Source organism: Harpia harpyja, chromosome 1, assembly GCF_026419915.1.
Source record: "Harpia harpyja isolate bHarHar1 chromosome 1, bHarHar1 primary haplotype, whole genome shotgun sequence".
In the NCBI taxonomy this organism is placed as follows: domain Eukaryota; kingdom Metazoa; phylum Chordata; class Aves; order Accipitriformes; family Accipitridae; genus Harpia; species Harpia harpyja.
This window is the reverse complement of record NC_068940.1, coordinates 100,315,686-100,341,236: the sequence shown is the minus strand read 5'-3', so window position 1 is coordinate 100,341,236 and position 25,551 is coordinate 100,315,686. Positions and strand designations below refer to the sequence as shown.

General features: G+C 40.0%; 1 protein-coding gene across 4 annotated transcripts in view; it reads right to left on the bottom strand.

Moving 5' to 3' along the window:
• Window positions 1–15,308: 15,308 nt before the first annotated feature.
• PAXIP1 (PAX interacting protein 1) overlaps window positions 15,309–25,551 on the bottom strand; it is a 36,247-nt gene continuing 26,004 nt past the window's right edge. For 2 of the 4 annotated variants that reach the window (XM_052806886.1, XM_052806909.1), the window contains 9 exons: window positions 24,956–25,140; window positions 24,778–24,821; window positions 22,092–22,159; window positions 21,595–21,697; window positions 20,534–20,702; window positions 18,648–18,748; window positions 17,332–17,466; window positions 17,175–17,250; window positions 16,105–16,603 (listed from right to left, as the gene is read on the bottom strand). In XM_052806886.1, the coding sequence (XP_052662846.1) occupies window positions 16,473–16,603; window positions 17,175–17,250; window positions 17,332–17,466; window positions 18,648–18,748; window positions 20,534–20,702; window positions 21,595–21,697; window positions 22,092–22,159; window positions 24,778–24,821; window positions 24,956–25,140 (1,012 nt within the window). In that variant the 3' untranslated portion in view covers window positions 16,105–16,472. The other 2 variants (XM_052806889.1, XM_052806900.1) reach the window with 2 other exon arrangements.

Genomic DNA, 25,551 nt, shown 5'->3' with positions numbered 1-25,551 from the left:
TCCAGCTCCGTTTGCCTCATCAGTGGCAATTTTGGAGTACTTCCTTTCCTCTTGTGGGGAATCACCTCCAGCATCCACTGCGCACTGCCCAGTTCATGTGAGAGCAATCCCATCTGTACTGCATACGGGGCTGCTGTGCTGTGGGTATCACAGCATAGACTTCGAGTACTAAACAAGCAATGACTCCAGTTAATAAAAAATAGTTCTGGGTGGCTGAAACTGAAGAGTCCATCCTCTCTACCAACAGGAGGACTAATAAGGGACAAGATATTTGTCAGACAATATGTTTCTTTTTCCTTTTTAGGTTGAACGAGTACAATGAGCTTTTTAATTTATTTACATACAAAGAAGCCAGATGGGCCTGGATTCAGATAGCTAGAAGTTTTGAGGAACGAAAACTGACTCTGAAACCCAAATAAAAGCAAACAATTGAAGTGACCCAGATGTTGCTGTGCCTCAGAGGTACAGGGTGGGCGCTCACTTAGAGACTCCAGATGTGAAGTGATGTTCTGCAAAGATGCACATAAATGGAATGAATCCACAACTTTCTGAAGACACAAGTGCCAGCCATTCCCAACCCCCCTGGAAAGATTTCCTCATTGTCACTTCTCAGATGGTCATTCTTGTGAAAGTTGATCTTCTTGTTAGAGTAAGCCTTATTTATGGCATAAGCTATAAGTTGCAACTCCCTTTATATTCCTTTTCTTCTCTCCCACTTTCATTTCATGGTTATATTTTGTTAGGAGACTCTGTCCTTGTGGCTTTCAGCATCCTTACAGTTAGTTACAAAACTGTTTCTTGAAGCAGAACTGTTTAAAGTTATGAAAACATAGGTTAAGGAAACCTTAATGTGACCTGCAGCATCTTCATAACAGACTAAGAGCAATCTGTTAAGCACCACAACAGTACATTTGTACGGGTAAAATTACATATGAGTATGTTTTTAATGTTTTTATCATAGCTGCATCCCACTAGTAAATTGTAGTAAACTGTGTGACAAGACATAATTAGGAGCACTATTTATTTTAATTAAGGTGTATTATTAGCTACAGTATTCCAGATCCCCAGAGGTGCAGCAATAGGTCTCTAAAGGAATGTATGCAAAACATCTCATTGTACAGGAAATCTCCTTCACATGCTGTTTCTCCTGTGCAAAATGTACTCGCAGAGGAAAACAACTACCTCTTGTAAGTGCTTAGGAAATATTGCTGTGCTGGTGAACATGAGAAATAGAGTTTCAAGGCAAAAATATTGCTGTAGCTGAGGGGAATGTATACGTGGCAGAAGAGTCCCTCAGCTTCTGACCTAATCCATATTGATGATGAACAAGTTTTGCTGCTTGGTGACTTGGGGACGTCCCTTGCTGGCTGCAGATGGTCTTACCTCTGGGCTGGCCTCAGGCTGTGGTGATGGGGCAATGCAGGGAAAGGTGAGCCCTGCCTGGTGGCATCAGCTCTGCCCACGTGAGGGATACGTGGACATGGTCTAGCAGGTGAATGCTCTGGGGCAAAGCCACTTGTGGCTGACCCGGCCAGAAGGACATCTGTGTTTTGTCCCTTTGACTGCACGTTTTCTATAAAGGAAGAGGTGAGTTTTTCAGTGTTTCTTTTCCAGGCTCAGAGGACACAGTTGTATCTGCACATCATTTACTGGTGGCAAACAAAACTTCTGCCTAATATAGGCTGAGCTCAGAGCAATCGCTTGAAGCGGGGAGACACTGTACATGGTGCTTTTGGTGTTTTCTGATGTTCCCAGCTGAACAGAAAAGCAGATAAAGGAAAAACTTCACCCCCCCAAATCTACCCAGGTGCCTACATCTGGCTTTCCACTTGGTGAGCCTACACTGGACACTGCTCCCTGTGTCCTCATCTGGATTGCAGCAGATGTCCCCGGGCTTGGCAACCGCAGCCCTGCCTGTGCCACGGCCCCAGGTTGCCTGCCGGTGCCCAGGCTGCTCTCTGCAGCTCCTGGGACAAGAGCAGCCAAACCACCCAGCACAAGGCATCTCCTCAGGTAACACGGCTTTGGTATAAAATGATACTACAAGACCAGCTTAGAAAAAATGCCGTTTACAGGGAGAGGTAATAGCTTAAAAATGGAGCAGTCACACCAAAGTCTGAACTCGGACAATCTTTCACCCCACAACTCAGATATTGCTAAATCCGTGTCTAGAAATTCTAAACCCACAAAAGAGAGCTCTGAAGCAGGGATCAGGAGAAGCCTGGTGTCACGGCAAACAGGCTGAAGGACCCTGGCAGGCAGCACCCTCCTTCTGCTGTTTCTACAGAGGAGCTGGATCTCACCATCCTGGTTTATGCCCATGATCAGTAGACTTTGAGATACCACACTGGGATGACGAGATTTCTCCTGGAATGCCCTAGGACTTGTCGGGGTTTTTTTAAACAATATTTCAGAACAGTTAGTAATTTTAAGCCACTTTAGGAAAGTTGCAATGGTTAATCACTACCATTTCCATGAGTGGAAAAAAAATGACAAGAACTATCTCTGGAAAGAGAGTTTCCATCCCTGAAGACCAGAAAAACTGATTCCTGTCTCTTTGCAAGCAAGATCAGAAGGAAGAAGATCTCTGAATTTTAATGCATGCTTCTGCATGTGATTAAGGCCATGCGAGAAGATGGCAGTGGTGCTGCTGCCTTTCTGGACAACTGAAGATTCACGTTGGCAGGGAAAGGAGAGACAGACAGAGGTTACAGCAAAATCCAGGGACGTCCTTTACAATATCTCCTTTGCTCTCAGCACACGCGGAAGCAGCATTGACTGAGCTCCACTCTGGGTTATTGCAACGACGCACGGCCAGTGCAGTCCCACCCCAACACGCTGCACCAGCCCGTTTGACATGATCCTTGGTGTTGATTTATGAGTGGGGAAGAAGGAGCTGCCAAGAGCAGCCATCAAGTCATCATTTTTGTTGCATTTTCACGCCTATAGTTATTGTTTTCTTGCAAACATGGATACTGAAGGGTCAGGCTAATCAGCCTAGCATGAAGTCTCCCCACATCAGACATCTGATCTCATATTATGTTGACTCTCTCATCTTTAAAAGCTGATCTGATTAATTGGACTCAAAAACCACAGGTGTCTACCAGGTAGGTGCTGGCGCCTGGGAGGGAGCCTTGGCTGGATGCAGGTTGAGGCAAGGTGATCTACGGAGTCATCCTCGACTAAAATAAACAGCAAAACACAGCAGATGAGCTGTTCTCCAGGCGTGCAGCCGCAGCCAAGTCTGGGCAGCTTCTGATTGTGCGGGAAGCTGCAAAGGGTCGGCAACAAACAGTATCAGGGCACAAGCAGATGGGAGCAGGGATTCATCCCTGGGACCATCTGAAGATAGGACTTAAGCCCAAAGAAAATTGTGCTGGTAACCAGGAACTAGTTTCTGTGTTATGCTGATACCATGTTTACCCGCAACTTTCAGCTCATTCCACTTTTATTAATGGTAAAACGGGTAAATATGTTTAAGCGGCTTTGTCAGACTGCTGGCAAGAATATTAAGAGCAGAGCTGTAAAGCATGAGTATCTGTCCCTGCTTTTCCCATGAGGATTTTTCTAGGGCAAGGGGAATCCCACAGATCCCATGAGAGGAGGCTGCTCCTCAGCTCCCCATCTCCCATGTCGCGCCTCTGGTGCGAGCACACAGCGTTCCCTGTCTCAATCTCCTCCTCTAATGGAGGGACTAAAATCAATTGTATTGATGAAAAAGGAAAGTCAAATTAATGCAGTCCATATTAATGGGCTGCTTATTAAATGGAGAGGAAAGCCTTTTCACAGCAACCTACGCAGACACACACATCCGCAATTATCTTTTTAAATTCTAAATCAAAGCAAATTAGCAGCCTAGCGCCAAGCAGTAAACATGATTTGATTAGGCATTTCATACCCAGGATACAACAGGATAGGATTTTTTTGAAGAACTCAATTACGATCATGAATCCTGCTTTCTCTGTGTTATGAAGAGCTCACCACTCAGCAATGACAGCTCAGCACACAGGATCAGATTTTTAAAGCTTTCCTTTCAGCCTGGCACACTGAGTAAATACTAAGGTTGCAAGAGCTGGCATCTCCACAGCTCACTGTGCCTTGGGTGGCACTTTTATTTTCAACTAAAGCTCCAGCTCCTGGAGTCACCAAGTGCAAGGTCCTGCACCTAGGTCAGGGCAATCCCCAGTATCAATAGACTGGGGGATGAATGGATTGAGAGCAGCCCTGTGGAGAAGGACTTGGGGACACTGGTGGATGAAAAGTTGGTGATGAGTCAGCAATGTGCACTCGCAGCCCAGAAAGTCAATCATATCCTGGGCTGCATCACAAGAAGCGTGGCCAGCAGGTCGAGGGAGGTCATTCTGCCTCTCTGCTCTGCTCTGGTGAGACTCCACCTGCAGTACTGCATCCAGCTCTGTGGTCCTCAACACAAGACATGGACCTGTTAGAGGAGGTCCAGAGGAGGGCCACAAAAATGGTCAGAGGGCTGGAACACCTCTCCAATGAAGAGATTAAGACAACTTTTATGATGAGGGTGGTAAGACACTGGAACAGGTTGCTCAGAGAAGCTGTGGGTGCCCCATTATTGGTAGTGTTCAAGGTCATGTTGAACCTGGTCTAGTGGAGGGTGTCCCTGCCCATGGCAAGGGGGTTGGACTAGATGATCTTTAAAGGTCCCTGTCAACCCAAACCATTCTAAAAATAACACAAACTCCTTAGTTATATAATTCCCTGTTTAAAACCATGCTTCTAACCCTGTGGCTGATGAGAAAAGCTTGAAAATATGCTTAAAGTTTAAATCCCCCCAAACTGGATGACAAATATGTTTTAAATGTCATAAATCTCAACTCAGCTTCTGGATCCTAAGCCCTCTGGGGTGGCAATACTGAGTGTTGGTGTTCACATCACTCAAGTGAACCACGTTAATTTCAGACGGTCCTGGCACAGACAACCCCTTCTGCATGATGCTGCCAGACCAACAGAAAAGATAGGAGGGTCCAGAGGAACTTTACAATGACTTGGTCCATCACTAAGGTCATGGCTTTGTGCTCAAGAGCTTTTATGGCAGGTGAACTCAAACATGAGAGACAAGGATGTGTCTTTAGGAGACTCAGCATGCAAATGTCTCAACAGCCCATTAGAGTTAAATATACAGCATTAGATAAATGTTTAATGCTCATTAGCATTACATATAAATAAATATATTCTTACAGGAGGGACATTTATGTCCAGCAAACATCACACAAAGTTGTTGTGATGGTGGATATATAAACAGTAAGTCTCAGTTAAGAAACCTGTCTGCAAATGGCTTGCTTTGATTTACCCTAAACGTGGAGCAGGAGGTGAACATCAGGAATGCAGTGTTCTGCCAAGCTGCAGAGCCCAAGAAAATCAACAAACAAAATAAACCGGCATTAGCAGGCTCATTACAGTCACACCAAAGCAAGACTCCTGTACACAGTCCAGTCCCTCCAAGCACTATTTTCCCATGCTGTCCTGAAGAAAAACCCTCTTGTATTCAGTGCTGCCTTTAACACTGAGGGTTTGGCCATGCTTCTGCATGAGGAGCACCAAGTCAAACACAAAGAGCACAGCTGGAAGGAGCGGTAGGGTGTAGGTGGCAGATGGCAGACAGACGTGCCACGATTCCCTTCCTCCTTCCAGAAGAGAGCATCCTAGCCCTTGCCATGACCACAGAGCGCAAATGATCCTCTTTTTCCTGTTAGAAGTCACAAGAACCTGAAACTGCCGTCAGTTTTGCTGAGAAAGCAGCACACTGGTGTGCCTGTAACGTACTCGGTGACACTGTCTTGCCTCTGTCTAATGTCAGCTGTTTTTAAAAGGGCCTGGCAGGACCTATTTGTGTAGGAGGAACAGCATGTCGAGGAGCTGCAAGTAATAATTATGACGGAAACCTCTGCCACACATATGTTAACTGGTAATTTATCACTCAAAGAGGCCGAAGCTGCAGGTGACAGATGACAGCACGGAACTTTTCAGACACCAGCAATGTGTCTTGACCTACAGTCTGGAAGAGGACAGGTGACAAACACTCAACCAGGACTTAAAGAACAGCACACGGCAACAGATCACACTGTAAAGGCTATCAGTATTTTCTTCTGTGCAGACACAATCACTAGCACTCACACAGATTCACTGCCGTATTAAAGCAAGTTGCATGTTCTGTGCATTTTACGGGCAGCAGAAGTGAGGCACAGATTATTATTCTTCTTTAATGCTGCTGAGTTATTATTACGAGTTTTCACCCATGCTGAAACTGGAATTAACTGCAAACTGGCAGAGCATGGAATTGCAAGCAAAGTCAGCAACAAAACCAGAGGTCTGGCTCTGCATGTTTGCAGCCACAAAACACACATTTTGGAAAATTGCCGTGATGGGTAAAACTAATGGGGAGGAAGGAGTGGTGTTGATGCAGGAGGGTGGGACTAGATGGCTGTGGCTCTTTCTGTGTTGCTCATCGGTAGGCTGTCCCTTCAGTACTTGGTTAACCCCAGCTTCAGTGATTTTAATGTAGGTTTATGTTTGGTGATAATCACAAGAGAGGTCAGTACAGCTACGTCCGTGCTTCACGTTAAACTCGTGTTTTCATTCCCTGGGGACTGAAGTTACCTGGAATTTCTTCACTGGATTCAGCAGCTAAAGGGCAAAACCCAGGGAGAGCGATTCAGTCTTTGCTGACATATTAAATTCCTTTTTAATGACACAAAGGGGTACGTATATCGCTTTGCTAAAAATCCAGGGAGCCATACTCACTGCAGCAAAGCAAACCATCTGCAGAAAGAAGCAAAGCAAAGTGGCACTGAGTGCAACAGCTCCTTCGACCTCCTTTGTCATTTCTGAATTTGATAAGCAGACAAGCCCAGGAATCGTGTTTTTTCCACTATGAAATATAACCCAGTACAAGCTGGGGTTTGGTATGGGAGTTTTCAAAGGGGAAGAAATGGAATTAAATTCTTTATAGATAGAAAAAGAGCTCAGTTTCTGCTTTTATTATTTCCCACGCTGTGCTTTTTAAATTTATAGGATGGTGCTATCAAAGCTGTAATTTTCCTGACAGTCCTTTGAAGGACACACCTCTCCTTATACTTCTGCCCCTCTTTTTTTCGTAGCCCACTCATGCAGAGGATGCTTAAGACAGAAACTTCACCTTCGCTCGGTGAGGGCTAGCACAGATCTTTGTAGCTTGTATGTGGAGGGTGGGTGATGAGTTTCTAGAGGTCTGTGTAACTGATGTTTAAACAATTAATAACACCAGTTAGATCACCTAATTAAAAGATTGAACCACCCTGAAGTGCTGCATGGTGTGCTAGCAATTTTGTTCGAGGTGCTACAAGAAGTAGCTGATAAGTTAGCAGTTAAGCCTAGTGCGGTGCTTGAGGAAAAAATAAACTTGAAATGTTTCTCTCCTTACTTGTTCAGAGTTTGGATAAACTGCAAGATTTCTGCAGCATTTCAGCAGTTATGAAGTGATGCTGCTGCAAAACTGGAAATGTGAATTCCCAGTTCAGTTTCCCCACATCGAGCACATTTGATTATAGTGGTATAAAATGTTTTGTTTCTGCTTTGTTTTCTCAATTAGTTTCATTCCAACTACTTTATTATTTGATACTTTAATAATTTATTTTGCCTTCCTAGTCAAAAAGTCCCAAACTAGTTTCATCAAAATTTACAGTTTCTTGCAATATACTTCAATTTAAATGGAATCATTTACTAAGTTGTCAGCTCCCAGGGGCTTCTAGCCTTACAAAATCCCCCCCACACCCCTTTTTGGGGGGGCAGGATACATTTTCCTTCATTGCTTAGAGACACTAACATGAAGTTTCCACTCTTGCTTGGTATTATCCCTGCAGCTCTTTCAAAGCAAGCACGGTAGTACTATGCCTCCATAGGATGCTCAGCTGTCCCAGCTTCAGGCTGACGACCAGTGACTCCGTTCCTCGGAGCCATCTCAGCACATACAATCGCATCTCTTGCATTCCCTTGTCCTTGTTGACCCAGCTATTGAGCTCAATATTTCATTTAGCACTTTCACCTTTCTTTGTTCTTAGAAAGTCCCTGGGTCTCACATCCATGTGAAAATAGGTTTTATAATGGCTCAGTAAATAGTTTATCAGTTGAAATGATCTGCAGAGAGAAGAACCACAGCTCCAGCCTGTGGGCAGGTTTTGTTCTCTTGCTGTTGTATTGCTCACAAGTGACTGATGCTCCCAGGGGTTCAGTCAGCCCAGCTCACTGACGTAGGGGAGCAAGCGTGTTGGGAGGGATGATGTCTTCCACTTAATCAGATTGTATCACCAGATAAAATAGAGGAGTTTTCAATCAAAGAAGCCTTCCTCCAGGTGCACACGTGACCCAGAGCTTGGCCACTTTGATCATCTATATCAGCTCTTCTCGGAAGAGGTATTTGCTCTCCTTGTAAAGCTTTTTCTAGTATTTCTGGGTCATCACAGCTGTAACAGTGCTTCCAAGGGTTTGTTAATATTGGCATTTCACAACAAATGTAAACTTGACAGAGCTTGCATTTGATCAATTTGCATTTGAGGTATTTTCTACCTTACAACAAAGCAAATCAGAGCAGTTTACAAACGCTGTTTTCTTCTACCTAGCTCCTGTCTCCAAGATCAAGAGAGATACTTCTTTTAATAACGAGACTTTATTATATTGTCTGTTCCACGGAAGTAGAAATGCAGTTCGCAATAAAAAACTTCTTGCCATGGTAAGAGAGGAAATGAAGCCGTATCAGTCACTGCTGACCGAGAGGGAAAGGCTCTGTAAAAGACACGTTGGGACGATGGTTGCAAAGAAAATCTGGGGAAACGTACTAGTAAGCAAACTGCTTGATTTCCTCCCCGGAGCAGTGCTATGACCCCAAGCTCAGGCGAGGAAGAGACGAGTCAAAGAGCACAGGAGGAAATGAGAGCTGCTGCTCACGCTGCAGACAGCATCCTGGAGGGTTTAGAGACTGAGGACACAAAATATATTACTTTTAATGCCCTCAGTAGCATTTTTAATATCCTGAATGGTTTATATACTGCGCTGGGTTCTCTGTCACAAAGATGGTGGCATTTGGGAGGCCAGGTAAAGCAGTCTTCAGCCCAAAAAGAGCTGGAGTCTGGGAAGTTGAATACGTGGCCATTGCTGCCTTCTCTGGACAGAGAGGGAAGAGAAGGAGCCGGGGGAAAGCAGTGTGAAATGAGAGGGTAAGAAGCACGGACTGAAAAACACACTGCACGAGAAGCAAAGATACTGGTGTCACCAGGGAGATGGGAGTCTTGTTCTCATTCAGTCGAGGTAGAGTCAGAAATAGGAAAGAAGGGTTTGCTGTCTTTGAAACTCCACTAAAGAGGTGATTTAAATCTGCCTCAGACCACAGCTCCTGTGAGTTCTCCCCTTAGGTGACATGAGCTGTAACTGTCAAGCCTCTCAGCTAAAGGATTCTGGAAGAAGAATACATTTGTGTTTTGATTCCTCTCTTTTCCTCCCAGTGCATTTCAGTCATGTCTGCGGGGTCCCTCCCACAGGCTCCCCTCCAGTTTGGCTTAGAGCGCAAAATCCACTCGTCTGTAGTATTTCTGTAGCTACAGCAATATTCAGGTTTGAACACTGGAGCGAGTTACCACAGAAGGGCTCTATGGATGCACTTGACCCAGGTGATACAGCAAAACTTCACTGCAGACAAAACGAAGCCGGTTTACTTCACATCTGTCACGGCTTTGGAGCACACACGCCAGCAGTAACCCCAGCCCAGCCAGCGCTCCGTAACTTTCTAACCCCTCCTGACTCATCTGCAATTCAGATCTTTCTCCAAGCTGGCCTAAGGGCTCCAGTCTGCCTCTTTCCATGCTGGGCTCGAAGCCACTATCTTCACGTGAAAAATCAAACTCTTCTCTCCCCTTTTTTCTCCTTTGAAAATATTTTATTTATTGCTTTAACAGAACATAGACAAGTCTGAGCAGGTTTGAAATACTCATGCATTCTTCAGATGGTTCTTGCCGGGAAGGCTGTGTCTTCGCCTGGTCTCTTGGCTGGTGTATCACTGAGCTCTTCTTCCTTTCTCTGCTCCCGCTTGGCCTCTGGAAGGCTGGTGGGCTCCAGTTGTTTTGGGCCCCATGGGTTAACCATGACTTCCCAAACGTAGCTGAAATGCAGGTCTTTTCTGACAAAGCCATTTCTCTATCTTCTTTCACAAAGTCTCTTTGTACAGCAGGCAGGGACTGCAGGACAGGGTTGTCCACAAAAAGCTGCGAGTTTATCAAATTTAAATGTGAAATTCCAAAAGCCATGAAAACAGTGAGGAGGTATCATTGCTTGATAAGATGTTTTCAGTATCCAGAAAGAGAAACAGAAAGGATGGTGCAATTTCCCACAACCCCGACACCCTGAGTTGAATGAAATCAAGTGAGGATCAGTCCTTTAAAGCCATGGAGAGCAGGGAGGGAACCTCTTGTTTCATCTCTGTGCTCTCTGATGTAGCTGCTTCATTTAAAAGTCTTTTAAGTTGACATGCTAATAAAATTTGACCTCTTAAGCTTAAAATAGGCTTGTCTTTTTCTTTTTGGTGTAGCTTGCTATGAGGAAACATCCTAGGCAAACGCATTCAAAGCTGTGTCTGATCTGGGGTGCCCCTCGACTACCATGCTTTCTCCCTGGCAGACGCAGCCTGGTCTCCTGACAAAACGCTGCTTGAGGATCATAGAAATGTACGCTATTGATAAGGGTGGCAATATTTTTCCAAGCGTCACTCGCTCTTCACAATTGTCTGTGTACGTACTCCACAGGTTAAAATTCCCTTAGCAGAGCTCTGAGCATCTCCCAAGGGCTCAGACAGTCGCTCTCCACTTGGCTTCCTCCAGGGAAAGCTCCTGGATCCCACTGAGGAAGCTTCTCAAGCATGCCTTTCCCTCGAGAGGAGCCTGTTGTATTTCAAAGGGATGCTGGATTGCTTTTTTAAGAAAATGGCAACACTTTCCTAGCCCCCTTGCCTAGTGCTAACATAACCTGGTCGGCACTGAACAGCCAGTACACAGATCATACTCCCTCTTCTGAAGAGCTTGGATGGGCAGTGAGCTCAGGATGATGACATCATTTGCATCAGACTGAAAGGGGCTGGGTAGGTACCGCTTGTGTCAGAACTGCTGGTCCATGGTCCCTACATGCCACAGCACTAGCCAGGCTCAGACATTTAGGAACCCTAACAACTAAAAAGTATTTTTTCTTAAACACCAGCAGACATTCTGAAGACTAAGATCAACAAGAAGGAAGCGCCTACAGTGCTTCCTGCAGAATGAGTTTTAGCAAACAAAATCATTTTGGAGACAGTCTCTCTTGATCTCACAGACCTGAAAGTAAAGTGAAACACATCTGCAACTTCCTTATTAACATTTTTGTATTCATTACTGCTATTCCACAGGAATTCTAGGAAAACTTACCCCTATTAAACCCTAGAGTCATTTGTAAAAGTTTGTTCTCTGAGGGATCAGCCTGTCTCTTTCCTTGTTTCACCGGTGTGTGCTCTCTTTCTTCTCTTGCCATTCCTTGGCTCCGCTGCTTTGGTATTTCTTTACTCTTGCTGCGAGCAGCATAGGACAGGCAGAAGAAAAGAGAGCAAGCAGGCTTTGACTGGCTGTCAAGATGTGAATTTTGAATTTAGCTAACCTGGGTTTTATTCCCTGCTTCACCACCCCCAGTGCAAATTTCTCTCAATCTTAAATTTCCATCCATAAAAAGGGTAATTCTTACCTAACGTACATTAGTCTATGTAATCTCCTAGCACCCTGTAAGACATTGTGATATTTAAACATAAAATATGTAAACATCAACAGAGCTGTCTTCTCATCTACCCTTTTGCCTTGAGGTAGGACAAACTAACTAAACTGCCCTTAGAAAATGTTTGATGAATTTTTAATAGTAGAGCTGCATGAAGATTAAAGTTGCACAACCTTCCTAAACACATCCGTTCTGGTGCTTATCTGCTCCACTCAGATGTTTTACACGTCTTGAACTGCACAGTTGATTTTTTTATTCAGGAGTAGCTCAGCCCGAGTTGAAATTAGCAAGAGAAGTGAAAGGCAGCACAAAAAGCTTCTGTGAATACATCAACAGCAAAAAAGAAAGGAAAAGAAATAAAATGGGAAGTCTGCTGCCTAACATAGCAAGGGACCTAGTGACGAAAGAAAGACATGAAAAAAGACAAGGTACCCAATACCTTTTTTCTCTTTTCACAGTTTTGGGCTCCCCCATACAGGAAGACAATGACCAACTGGAGCAGGTCCAGCAGAAGACCATCAAGATGATTAGGGGGTGTAAGTACACAATGCACAAGGAGAGGCCGAGAGCTGAGTGGGCTCAGCCTTAAGAAGGGAAGGTTTTACTGCTGTTTACGACTGCCTACTAGGAGGGTAGAACGAAGAGCCAGACTCTTCTTGGAGGTGCATGGGAATGAAATTAGAGTCAACAGCCACTGGTGGAACAATGGACACTCGGATTAGATACGAGGATGGTTTATTTATTACCTTGAGGGTAGCAAAATACAGAAACAGGATGCCCACAGAGGTTGTGGTATCTCCATTCTTTGAGATACCAAAAACTTGACTGGACCTCCAGAGGTCTCTTCCAGCTGTACTTCTACAGTTCTGTTCTACAAATCTACTTTATGGCTCATGGCAAAGAAAGCTGCAGGGTAATGAGTGGAGACCATGTCTCCCCAACTTCCAGCAGTTCCCTAACTGATGGAATGTCTTCACTATTACAGACATGTTCTATATTTATCTAACTGCTATATCAAGACAGGTTTTCTACAAAGAACACAAGCTTTTATTATGGACCTAATACTTCTGCAAGCAACTAAACAACATGAAAGGTACTTATTTTTTCCTGAGTACAGGAAATCCGGGATCAAATAAGACACCTAAATATTATAACCTTCCACTAAAGGAAAAGCATGTTCATAACAGCAACCTAGTATCGGAATACTTCATCAAACCCTTTCTTTATCACTAATCACACGCACAGTAACATCTGTGCAAGCCAGTTGGCTCTGGACAGCTCCTGTGGTTCTTGAAAGACTATTTCTTGGCAGGTTCTGTTTTTTTACTCTAATTGAAAGGTTAATCAAATCAGTCGTACTTGTATGTTGGCTAAATAAACACACTGTCTCCACTTATGATGAAACAGATGCATTACCACTCACGCTTCCCACGGGGTTCATTTGTTCCATGATTGCATTTGGTTTTCTTCAAGCTTCTCTATGCAGTATCTGACAGCATTTTGGATAGTTTTTATAAGGAAATTTACCTTTCAGATGCTATTGCATTCACATGTCTCTTAACTCTATCCGTCTTTGGCAAAGGTATTATATATCCTCAACACTGCTTCGTTGTGGAAAACGTGGAAGAAGTTAATCTTAAGGTAAGAACTCTTATTGAGACATAAATGCATTATCAAGTCTAGCAGTTTATGTTGCTGAGGCAGAAACTGCTAACACATTCAAACCTGGTTTCTCTCTGCCTCTCCCCCCTCAGTGCCAAGTTTCATTTTGCAGAAAGCTGTTTTAGCAGGTCGTCTTAGCTTCTAGAACCCAGTCCTGCGAACTCATATGGCTTGTGTTTGATTTCATGCACAGCTGAACACTGCCACTGACTCATTACATGCATGTATCTCTCTCTGAAACCAGCATTTACATTTGACATAGCAAATCACTGTTTGTAAAGCAAGGCATAGAGAAGATATGCTGAATGCATGACAGGTAGAAAGTATTTATTCAAGTTAAGAAGTTTTGTATATCACAACATTTTCAAGAGTCCAAAAGCTACAACAGCTGATATTTGTTTTAAAGAAAAAGGCAACCAAAAAACTTTCTGCAACCTGGTAACTAGTATAATGAAGAAAGTCTCAAGCCATACAGAGATTAACACAGATTTAGATAATTTCAGTATTACACATTCTGAAGTGTACTTGAAGGAAAAAAGTGTACTTCTTTCCCCACTAAAAAATTAGTATTTATGCAATGCATTACTGAAGTTTTTTAGGGTAGGATTCATCTCACCTATTTTCTGTGTTCTAATAGATGTAGGTAACTAAACTAGTTTGCTAAAGTGTTAAGAGATGCGCTCTCTGCAGGGGTCTTTAACTAGGTCAGGTTTTAGAGATATTCTCTCCCTCCATTGACAGTAAAGGGAGAACAGACTTGCCAGGTCTACATGTCTGAACAATTTAAGTCATTTGCACAACAACTCATCAGCCAACAATTAACTCCCACTGCAGTCCCTCCTGTTTTTACTATTTTTAAAAGTTAAAGCATAAAATCATGGTATCAATTTCCAACCTTAGGTCTCCACATTAAAGACTTTTTTTTAATCTATCTCATAATGAAGAGGAAACTGTATTATGGAGAGCTGAACATCACACTAAGAAAAAGCACATAACTCTGCCGCTACAAGTAAATGGCATTTGGGAAAAAGCACCATTTTCTCCCACCCTGTACTATACCTTTTTAAACCTCTGATTCACCATCTTGAGCCAAAGTATAACATTCTCATGTACTACATTTTGTCACCTTACCAAAAGTCACGCTGACAGAAATGTTACCATTCTTGTTATGATCACACAGCCCCTTATTGCTTACAATAGAAATGCCAAATACACGAGTAAATCAGGATACCTGAGGAAGCCAGAGCCAGCAATAACAGGCAACAGGCACACCACTGACTTCGGTGGGACCTCACTCATCTTGAAATTTACTACCACTGTGTCCCTACAGCTTGAATTTGTCATTTGCTTAAGCACTTTGTTGAACTGAGGCATGGGAAGAAAGGCAGCAGAAATAGCGGTCAAATATCAGGCAGATTTACGTTTTAAGCCATAGCACAAAAGAGATCTGAAACTGGGAATTTCTCTGTAGAAAGTTTTGCATAAGCTAAAAACAGCAGCTTACCTCAGTTTAATGACACTGTATTTGTAAAAACTTCCCCGTAAAATGGTTCTGCATAAAAAAATACAAAATGCTTGAAAAAAATAGTGTGATAAGCTATTGTTTAAAGTATTTTTTTATCTTGCATTTTGAATTGATCCGTGAATGGTTCACAAGGTGCTGTAATATACTTGATGCTATACAGATAATTGAGTATCTGCACTCCCCCACCAGAGTTGAATGGCTTGCTGATCAAAGAATAAATGCTTTTAGGATGACTTTTTCACCTACTAGAATCTAAACTGATAAAAATGGTAAAGTCAGATTATTAGAAATGTGTGTGTATTAGGAAATACCACTGAATATAGAATCAGAAGACTGGTTTTTAATATTTATTTAGTAAAACTCACTATACAAACAAAAGTTATCACAACAGCGTAATATGTAGGGTTGTAGTTTCTCCTTCCTTCAAGCTGCTTATTCATTTCAGTAAAAACACATATATACATTTACAACGATTTCCCTTTAAAGCACTGGGCTTTCATATATTAAAACATACCTGGTAAAATAAGCTTAAAATAATTTTACATTGCTTGGAAAAAGATTTGAGTAATTTACTCTTACCAGAGTGCCATTGTTGCACAGTATTCAAAAAAATGAACCACCACTAAAATATAGAGTAAAACATTTAAAAGTACATTTATTTAAAATGTGGGCAAAATATCAATATAAAAGAAAATAGAGTATAAGAAATAAAAATAAAGTACAAAACATTTTCATCTTCAACATCCATAATTTAATAGATAGCAAGCCCTTTTATTTTTACATCCAAATTACATTTTTGGCTGAAGTACCACCATTTACGTTAAAATGTTTAAAAACGGGCTAATCATGATACCTAAAGTGGGCTCTTTTAAAATGGTAGTATAATACAAAACATAGTAAATTATGTTTCAGCATAATAAAATTACACATCCTAAAAAAGATGCAGTTTATTTTTGCTTTCCTGCTTTAAACTGCTCATCATCCCTAGGAAAACAGCTGGAAAACAGCATCCACAGGAAGTTTTAGTTGCTTTGTACAATGGCTGAACAACTAGATTTAGTGCTCCAAGGATTCCGAAGCAGTAAGGCATTTTACTATCCATCAAGTAAATTTATATGTATGTTTGTTAAGAAAGAACAACTTTAAGAAATGACTGCAAAATAGAACTTCTATAAAAAACATGCATAAAAACATAGAACCCTTACTGGTCCTTCCACTGCATTTATCAAATCGGGGTTCATCATCTTCTTCAGTAAAACGCTATTTTCCTCATCTGCAAGTAACTCATGACAAGTATCTTCCTTAGTGACAAGTTTTTTTCCTGTTGCTTGAATATTCTACTACTATTACTTTCTGACAACCCTGTCTCCCACCTCCACTGAAGTATTTCCTACCAGAAAGTAATTCCACTTTGAATTTAAGATAGGTTTCTGGGTGTTAAACTACCCTCCTATCAAGCAAACATTATACATCCTATAAAATTATAAATAATTAGTTCCTAATTAAGAAAAACTTTTAGTAAACCACACTTCCCAAAGCAGCAGACAGCCTTTACACAAAAAGGATATGATTCATAATCCAATGTTTGAGTAAGTACCCCAGTCAGGACAAACTCAGCATTGTGAACATCTGAAAAGATCAAAAACATGCAGTTTACACCCTGCAAGGACATTCTTCCTCATTCTACACGTGCGTCAGGAGGGGCCATTCTGTACCTTTCTGCTCTTCATGCAAAGGCATAAGGGAGTATTGCCCCACCACTACCAGGGCCCTACTGTTACCCATCACACACATCACACCACAAATACTAGACCTCCCCGAGCATGTCTTTGTTAATAAATACAGCATGTCTTGGGGTTCTACACTGAAGTAAAAATCGCTACAGTGAAAAATCCCAAATCTTTAACTAACTTGATGAATACTGAGACAGTAATCTTGTCTCATGCAGGACTGAAGCCCCAAGTTCAAGCATACCCTTCAGAGGTTTATGGTGAGCTGGCTATAAAATACATCTATTAGAAATACCTAGCAAACAGCTGGCTCAGATTTCACCATGGTTTGCAAGACAGACCATGTATTCCTCTATTATTATCTGAAAGCTTCAAAAGATGTCTGTACTTGTAAAATATAATAATAATTTAAAAAAAAAAATCAAAACAGCCACTATACTGTTCAAATTACATTGATAGCTTATACATACCTATGCCTCTTGCGAAATATTCTCGACATAAATGAAGGTCATTTTCACAGGAAATCAAGATTATCTCCGGCAAACTCTAAACAAGAGAAACTAATCATGAGCTCAGAATAACACAGTAAGATATTACCAGTAAATTTTAGAAAGCAACACTACACACTTTATTCTGCTTATGCTCCATGAGTTTTCTAAAAGAAGGTTGTTTAGATAATACTTTTCCTCCTGCGCATTCCACAATAGCTTTCATGGTGGAAAGACTGGGACAAATTCCAGGTGTAATGTAAAAATATTTTCCCTAAAAAGAGAAAAAGAATAAGAAAAAACATTATTTTGGTAACCGATTTCTGCAACACATGAAGTTTTATTAACATGTTACTCTTCTCTTATACAATCATGGGACAGGCTTTGTAAGGTGGTGTTAGATATTACAGGTTATGGTAATGAATTCATCAGCTGATGAGCTGTCCTTAACTACCACTGACATTTTCCCTGGAGGGGCAAACCCACAATTTTGAGAAATTTGAACAGCTTAGGTGTGCCTATTTCAACACCTGTAAAATAACAACCATGAAACCTTCAAATGACCACTGGTCAAACTAGGTTTAAAAAAAAAACAAACCCCAAGATGTTTCAGCTTTTAATTAACAGCCCATGTATTGCTTTCTGACAAAAATTATCCTACTACTTGGCTGAGACTGATACAGGTGATCAGATCACAAAGTAGATTACCTCTGTTTACCAGATAGGAATCAAAAAATAACTTTGCTATTTAGATTGCAAAACTGAGTGAAATGTAGTATTTAGACTTAATAAAAGACATATATTCATATTCATTACAAGTTGTAAAAATACCCTTTTTAGGTGGTCTGCCTCAAGAAGAAGTCTCAAATTTAGTTATACGAAGGAATCTCTAGCAACTTGGATCTTCAGATACTTCTCTGCACTGTAATGTAATTTTATCTGGAGGCACGAAAACCATCTTGCACCATCCTCACAAGCAGCTTGGTGGTAAGTGCAGTCTTCAAAGAGAATCAGACTAGAACTCCCTTAGGCTGAAGTGTAAAATCACTCTCAGACCCTCAGTTTTATGGGCAAGTGCTTTGACTACCAGGCTGGTGTTAAAAAAAAAAAAAAAAAAAAAAAAAAAAAAAAAAAAAAAAAAGAGTCCCTTCCATAAGTGGCATTTTACAAATAATGGAGCAATGTTCTAAATTCTGTAAGGGAACAAATACTGTTAAGTATACTGGGCGTGTTTAGTTCACATCTACAGGATCCAGTCACTCAGGGGGCTTAGATCCATCCAAACAATGCTTAGGCATGAAATAGGCATGAAGTAAAAAATAAAATTTAAAACAAATGCTTCATGTTATATACCAGCCTGTTTTATTGCCCTCGGCTACAAAAGCTGTGGTCCCAATGCTGAAAAAATTCGGTTGAAAAGCTCCAAGTATTTAAATGTCCTTTTAAACTGCATACCTTGAACAGTGGAGCTACTTGTGCTCTTTTTAGAGACTCCTCTAAACTAAAGCAGAATAGCACCTCAGCTTCAGCATCTCTGAGCACAAAGTTCTGCTCATCTGAAAAAGAAAAGATTGATGATGTAATGCACAAAAGACAAAAACATCCACATAACCCAGGATCTAATCTGATCAGAAAATATTGATGGAAGGGTGACTCTAAATGGTACACTCATTAATTTTAACATGATACTGCCTTTTATTAGGTGTCTTACAAGGACAACCCATGATTACTTGGAGAATAAAGCTGTGTGTGTATTTACACTTGTGTATCTAGCAACAACTACTGTCCTGTAAAGTCCCTTTTTCTAACTTATTGGAGGAACTTGCAAACTTTTATTTGTTGATTCTCTACAAACAAAGGAGCAGAATGATTAAGTTTAAATGCAAATCACTGTGACAACTATGGGAGCCTAGAAACTGTCTTGAATGCCTCACACAGCCTTAACAGAGCAAACTTTCCATCTGTTTCCCTTGTCCTGTTATTCAGCTGATTTTTCTTTCTTTTTTTTATTAGGGATGCAATTTCAGTCTTAACTTCATTTTTCCACAAAAAGCTGTGTCAAACACATTTCTAAATCACTTAATTCAAAACACCTAATTTTAAAGGAAAAAAAAATTATATGGAGAACAAATTGGTCTTTCCAAGGACAATTCTGATAACCTGCAAGGGATAGTGTTAATACTCTTCCATAAGACAAAGAAAACCAGTAGGACAACTTTTCTAAACAACTGCCCTATTTTCCATCATTTTACTAGGTACAAAAGTGAAGGCAGCCTATTAGCTACAAACTGACTGAATTTCAGCAGACAAGTAAACTATTTCAAGTACTAGACCAAAACAGTCATCCTTCTAAATCCCCAGACTTTATCTTCTAACCGCTTTCAAATGGATTGATTTCTCAGTTCACTGAGGCTGAACCAAGCAAGTTGCTTTCTCCAGATTTATAAAAAAGTTTGCTGGTTTATTGGTGAATTCTCCATAGATTTAAGTCTTTGTCATGGTTAGGCAGCAATGTTACATAATTCCTCCTTACAAACAAATTATATAAAAAGCATAAAACAATCATAAAACAAATAATCAGCCTTTAAGAAGATTTTCTTCAGATCCAACATCCTTGTCAAAAAGACCAAAACCACCTATTTTGTTCTTTTCAGCCGTCAACATAAAAGCAGTGTAAACACAAAGTTGGTATCTTCCAACAGACTTACAGTACTAGACTAATTAACTTTCATTATTTAAATGCATTTTTGTATGTATTTCCAACGGTGGCTTAGTTCCTTACAACTTATATTTTAGAAAAATTATTGAAACCAAAAGTATTTGGGGCTTAAAAAGTAATATAACCATAGGTAAAAATCTGGAAATGTCTATATGAGAAAGAAATACAATCTTACTTCTTAACAACATCCGATTATTTAATAACTCTAAAGCAAACTTTTAAAGTATTTTTTTACTTCATTTAACAGAAAGGAACTGTATTAAATCAAATAAAAACTAAAAGAAACAAAATGTTCTGTTGAAAGAGAACTTGATAAAAAAAACCCCATAATTTCTTATGACACCTTTATTTAATGATTTGAACATAACCTTCTACCTCAAGTGAAATACAAAGTAGCTGCTTGTATAATTTTTTAAACATAACATCAGTTATGAACTATGCTAGTTCGATTTGTTGTAGACTTAAAATCTCTGCTTTCAAAACTGAACTCTAGAAATCTGACAAGAGACACTGAATTCAGAAGTCAAAACAATGAAGTGTACTTAAATATGCATGCCATCTTCACATACTTTAATCAACAAACCTTAAAGTTACTATAGAAGTTGATACTAGTTTAACTTACCAACAAACTTCTGGCATTTGAAACACTCTTCTAACCACTCTGGAGTTACTATGTGCTTGACTATAGAAATTGCCGTCAGGAACTTGACAGTTCGGGTTACTTTACTGGCAATTAGATGGGTACATTTCTGGGCCGATTCTGCTACTTCACCTCCAAGGATATACAATTTCTGAAAGTTGTATAAAACACAAATCAGAATGGAATAGTCCTTTAAAAATTGTAGGAAAAAATGAAGAATCATAACATCTCCATCAAATAAAACTAAGGTCCTAATGAAACACTAAATATAGGAGATTTCTGTATTACAGTCATTCCTTTACTAAAGCTGATTAAAGGACAGAATTTACAGCCACTGAAAATCCAGGTATTGAGAGACACAAATTTCATCTGGCAAGACTGAAAGCTACATTCTGCTTCCGCAGTTTTTTGGGTTGAGGTTGTTTTTTTTAAAGCAATGAAATAACTATAGGATACAAATTAAAATCTTTTTTTAAGTAAAACATGCTATTACATTTAAGTAAGCAGAAAATGTAATAATTTTGCTCTTTTCTGTGGAAGGTGTAATATACACTATAGCTACAGCAAACTTAATTTTGCCAGTCTTTTTTTTCAAGAGAAAAGTATTTCATGAAAAACGTGTATTCTTTAAATACACTAGTTCCACATGTATTTTTGGTGATACTGAGTAACCACCCCTTTTTCCTTTTGGCATTACAGATATCAACTACACTATAAGAATCTTGGGCCTTACCCAGTACAACCATCACTAATCTTCTCACCTAAATTTGATCATGAAGTCTGCTGATATAAAAACAAATGTGGGAAGTGCCTTCTTGCTTTTAAAGCAATCATATGAGAATAAAAAACAAGTACCACAGAAGCATAAAGTTCGGTTACCAAATAAAACTCATTTCACATATATCTATACTCTAACCTCAGCGCCAGTAAGCATGGGTTTTTATCCACTAGATGCAAGCTAGTAAGTCTTAGCAAAAACTTAACATCAAGAAAAGTTAACAGATGTTTCAATGTAGTTCACAAGAGATAAGCATGAAAGTCACCTTAATGTACTGTTGAACTTGCATAGGTTCAAATCCTGTGAAGAGCACCATTGGCGTCAATTCTGGGGTGAGTTTTTTAGTAGGTGGTGGTAGGTCTTCAATCCTACCAAGTACGTGAAATACAGCAGAATGTTAAGTTTGGGCCCAAAGTTGTATTATTAGTATTTTAAAACTACACAAGCACAGTCTTACAATTTTTACCAATGGAAGTACTCAGATGAATGAGAATTAGGCACGATCAATCTTCTTCTGAAGAAAAAATTGCGATGCTGAGAACAGGACATTTTCTTCTGTTTCTGTTCTCTCCCAATTATCTTACTATTTCACTCTCTAGTTATTATTTTATTCCTGCCAGTTGAGTAACTTGCAATATACAAAAAACGTTGATAGTTATTTCAATTAGCAGGGCAAAGGATGGAACCAGACTGATGGCCAGCTGACATTTCTGTGCAAAAGTAAATTAAGGGCTACTGACACTGATTGCCCGCCATTCTTACCTTGCTCTTTTGGAAGATGGCTGAAGACTGGATTCATTTTGCTTTGGTTTCAAAGGCAACCTCACACCCTGAAATTAGATCATCTACATGTTTACATCCGAATTAAACAAGGTAACAGACTTCTATTCTGAAAGAGGAAAACTATACACCAATATTCTGAGACTATACCAAAGAAAATTAAACACAAATGAAAAAGACATGCTACTGAATGCGTACTGGTGCACCTATTGCTTACACAACTGACTCAACGCAAATGCTGAGCATTAACCAAAGCTTCTCCACAGTTATGTAACCATTTAAGTGTACACCAAATAAAATATTGTGGGACTTTTCTTCCTTTAAATAAAGCTGATAATCACCAATGGAAATCCCAAATAATTCAATAAGAGAGTGAAAAACCTGACCACTTGTTAAATACATGAAGATTACAATATTCTTTGAGGTGCTCAAGTATCAACAGAAAATACTGGCACCTGCGTTTTAAACACTCAAGTTCCCTAACTACATCAACAGAAGCTCCATTGGATGCTCAGGTACTCACTGGATAAAGCACTCCCACTTCCCCAGTACTAGATCAGCCACTAGAGCATCTGCCCAGGGGTAGAGAAATGTAGCTTTTAGGCTCTCCCTGGCCTGAGTAACTTGAAACCACAGCTCTCAGCTGCAAGAGCATGTGACATCTATTCCTTTTTAACCTTCAAATCTACACCTGAAATTTAGTGAGGAATGCTAGAGGCACATGACCAGACAGGCAGCATTATTCCAGCCTCGCTGTGAGGATGGTCCTTTGGGAGGAACAGACCACAGGGGTTTGTTCCCTACACTCAGGGATGTGCGTTTTTATGATAGACAATCAGTAGTAAGAGCAGCTGGAAAGAAAAGCACATGCGCTCATCTTTTGATAGACATTTCAACTATGAAAATGCAAAAGGTAGATGACATGAATACTGTCTGACAGACAGCTGTCCTCAAAAGAGGACCCCATGCTTTAAATCCCAAGACAAATAGAAATGCCTACTGTGAAGGCAGTGAAGTACCTTGTCTGACACTTCCACAACCTCAGCATTTTCTGTTACCAAATCATATTCTTCATACGTGGGCATCCAGAGGGGAGCTGGGCAAGATTGCCTCCAGAAGTCTCTTTCGATCTAAGTTACAAGATTCTCACTTCACATGGGCAAGAAGGGTCACCATATAGTAAATACAGAAAGGGAGGTACTAAATTCGGCTTCTGACCCCTAAGTTCTCTCCATTTGCTACGTAAGACAAAACAGGGACCACCACCTGGTCTGACTGAATCACATGGAGGCGGCCCATGCCCAATTTTAAGATGAGCTCAACTGCAGTGTGGACCCAAGAGGTGGTGGTAACAAACCCAAAACTGAGTTAGTTAAAAGCTATTTTAAGTACTAATAGTGCATACTGAATCTCCTCAAGGATTTTTTATTTTGTCACTAGTAGAATGCATCCTTCTTCAGGAAAATATGAAGTACACAATTTTTTTAAAGCATTTAATTTCCTAAAAATTAGTTTCTTACAGCCCCACAAAACAATGCCACAGCGGTCTAAAAGAAGAATGTTTCAAACTTATGGCCAGGAACACAGTAGTGGCTATTTCTAAAGCGGAAAGGCATTAAAACAACAAATAGTGCCCAGACCCCGTTTAAAGTATTAGTACAAATTAAGTTATGACAGTTACTGAGGTCCTCTTTTCTGAAGAGCATACAAAACAACTGAGATAACACCTGATCCAGAACACAAGAGGTATGGCAAAATGTTTCTGTGCAATATAAAATGTTATCTGACAGTCATCTGTTGTACAAATGAACTGAAATCTCACTAGCTCAAACTGGAATTTACCTACGTAAAGACAGACACTGTGAAAACAGTTATCAAGTGTAAATCTGAAATGGGAAGAGAATTTACAATACAAAAACTGAAATAGTTTTCTACATATTCAGAACAAGGAAACTGTTCAGAAGATATGCTGCAGTTTCCACCTCAGCTCTTACACCTGTCTCATGTTTTGCATGTTTCACAGAATACACGACATGACAAAAATTAAATGTTTTTTATTAAATGTTTTTTAAGGTACGTTTTTCATTGTTCGCTTACACTGCTGTTATTTCCAGGGTTATCAACTACACTTTTTAAAGCATGATATATTTTTAAATTTTAAAATATATAGTATTAGTGGTTTTAGTTCTTAGACTATTTCAATGAGAGGATAAAAAGTAGTTCCACCCTTAATTTACATTACCTATCCTATTTAAAATTTAGTCAATTTTCTAACAGAACTCTTACTGATTTTGGGTGTTCTGCCTTAAAAACCCTTATGTGGCCTGATTTTCAGATAGTGTTAGGTACTGACTCAAAAAATATTAAGCCCTTTCTACAGGTCTGATGTAAAAATTGAAGAGTGAAGCACTAGCCCAAGATGCCTCAAAAGTAACTTGATTTTGTGTATCACACTGCAGTTTCTTAGTTCTGCAAAAGATTACTTCTCAGATTTCTTGAAATAAAATAGAGAGAACACTACCAGGAAGTACCGCCAGGAGGTTCAGTACGGGTCTGTGTAAGCCCCTCTGGCATGTTGCTCACACCATACACACATGTGCTCGCACATTAAAAACACTAAAGAGTAATCTTATAAAAATAGCGGTATATATACAATAATTCAACGTACCATTAGAAGTTCTGGTGACACCTTTAATGGGACTCTCCAAGCATCTAGGAAATTAAGAACAAAACAAAAATGAAACCATTGGAAAGTTATAAACAACAGATGACACATGCTTCTATTGATTAAACAGGTACTTATATAAATGCTACAGAACACAGGATTTTGGGACTGAAACTCTTACCCAGAAGATTTAGAACTAGATGTTGACTAGGAGAAAGTGGATCTTGAAGACTGAATGCTGTATACCGACTGTGCTGTATCTGCCGTAAAGCTTCAAAATTTCCCAGCAGTATGTCACAGAGCCATTGCGCATTTACACATGGTATTCTCCACTCTTTAGCCTTCTCATATTTCAAGCCACTGGGCCTTATTGTTCAGAGGTGAAGAAAAAAAAATATATTTCAATGACATAGGTAAAATAGCAATTTCTAGATACTCTGAAAAAGTACTTTTGTTCTACATGCCAGAACAAGTCAATTAGGGGAGAATTTCTGCCCCAAATGGAATCAAGTTAGACCTGGATTTAACTTAATTTTCCCTCCTCCAACATTTTAAAACAATTATTACAAAAAAAAAAATTAAAAATTTTTTACTTATAGATGATGCAACAGTCAGCATCACTTGTAAAACGAGAAATTACTTTTCTTTTGCCTGTCTTTAGAAGGCCATATTTATCACGTAACAGTGTTCAGTAATTTAGTTCAAGAAACAACATCACTAAGTTTATTGCTATCAAATTGCAGAAACGATTAAAATTAACATTCTTATAATGAGATG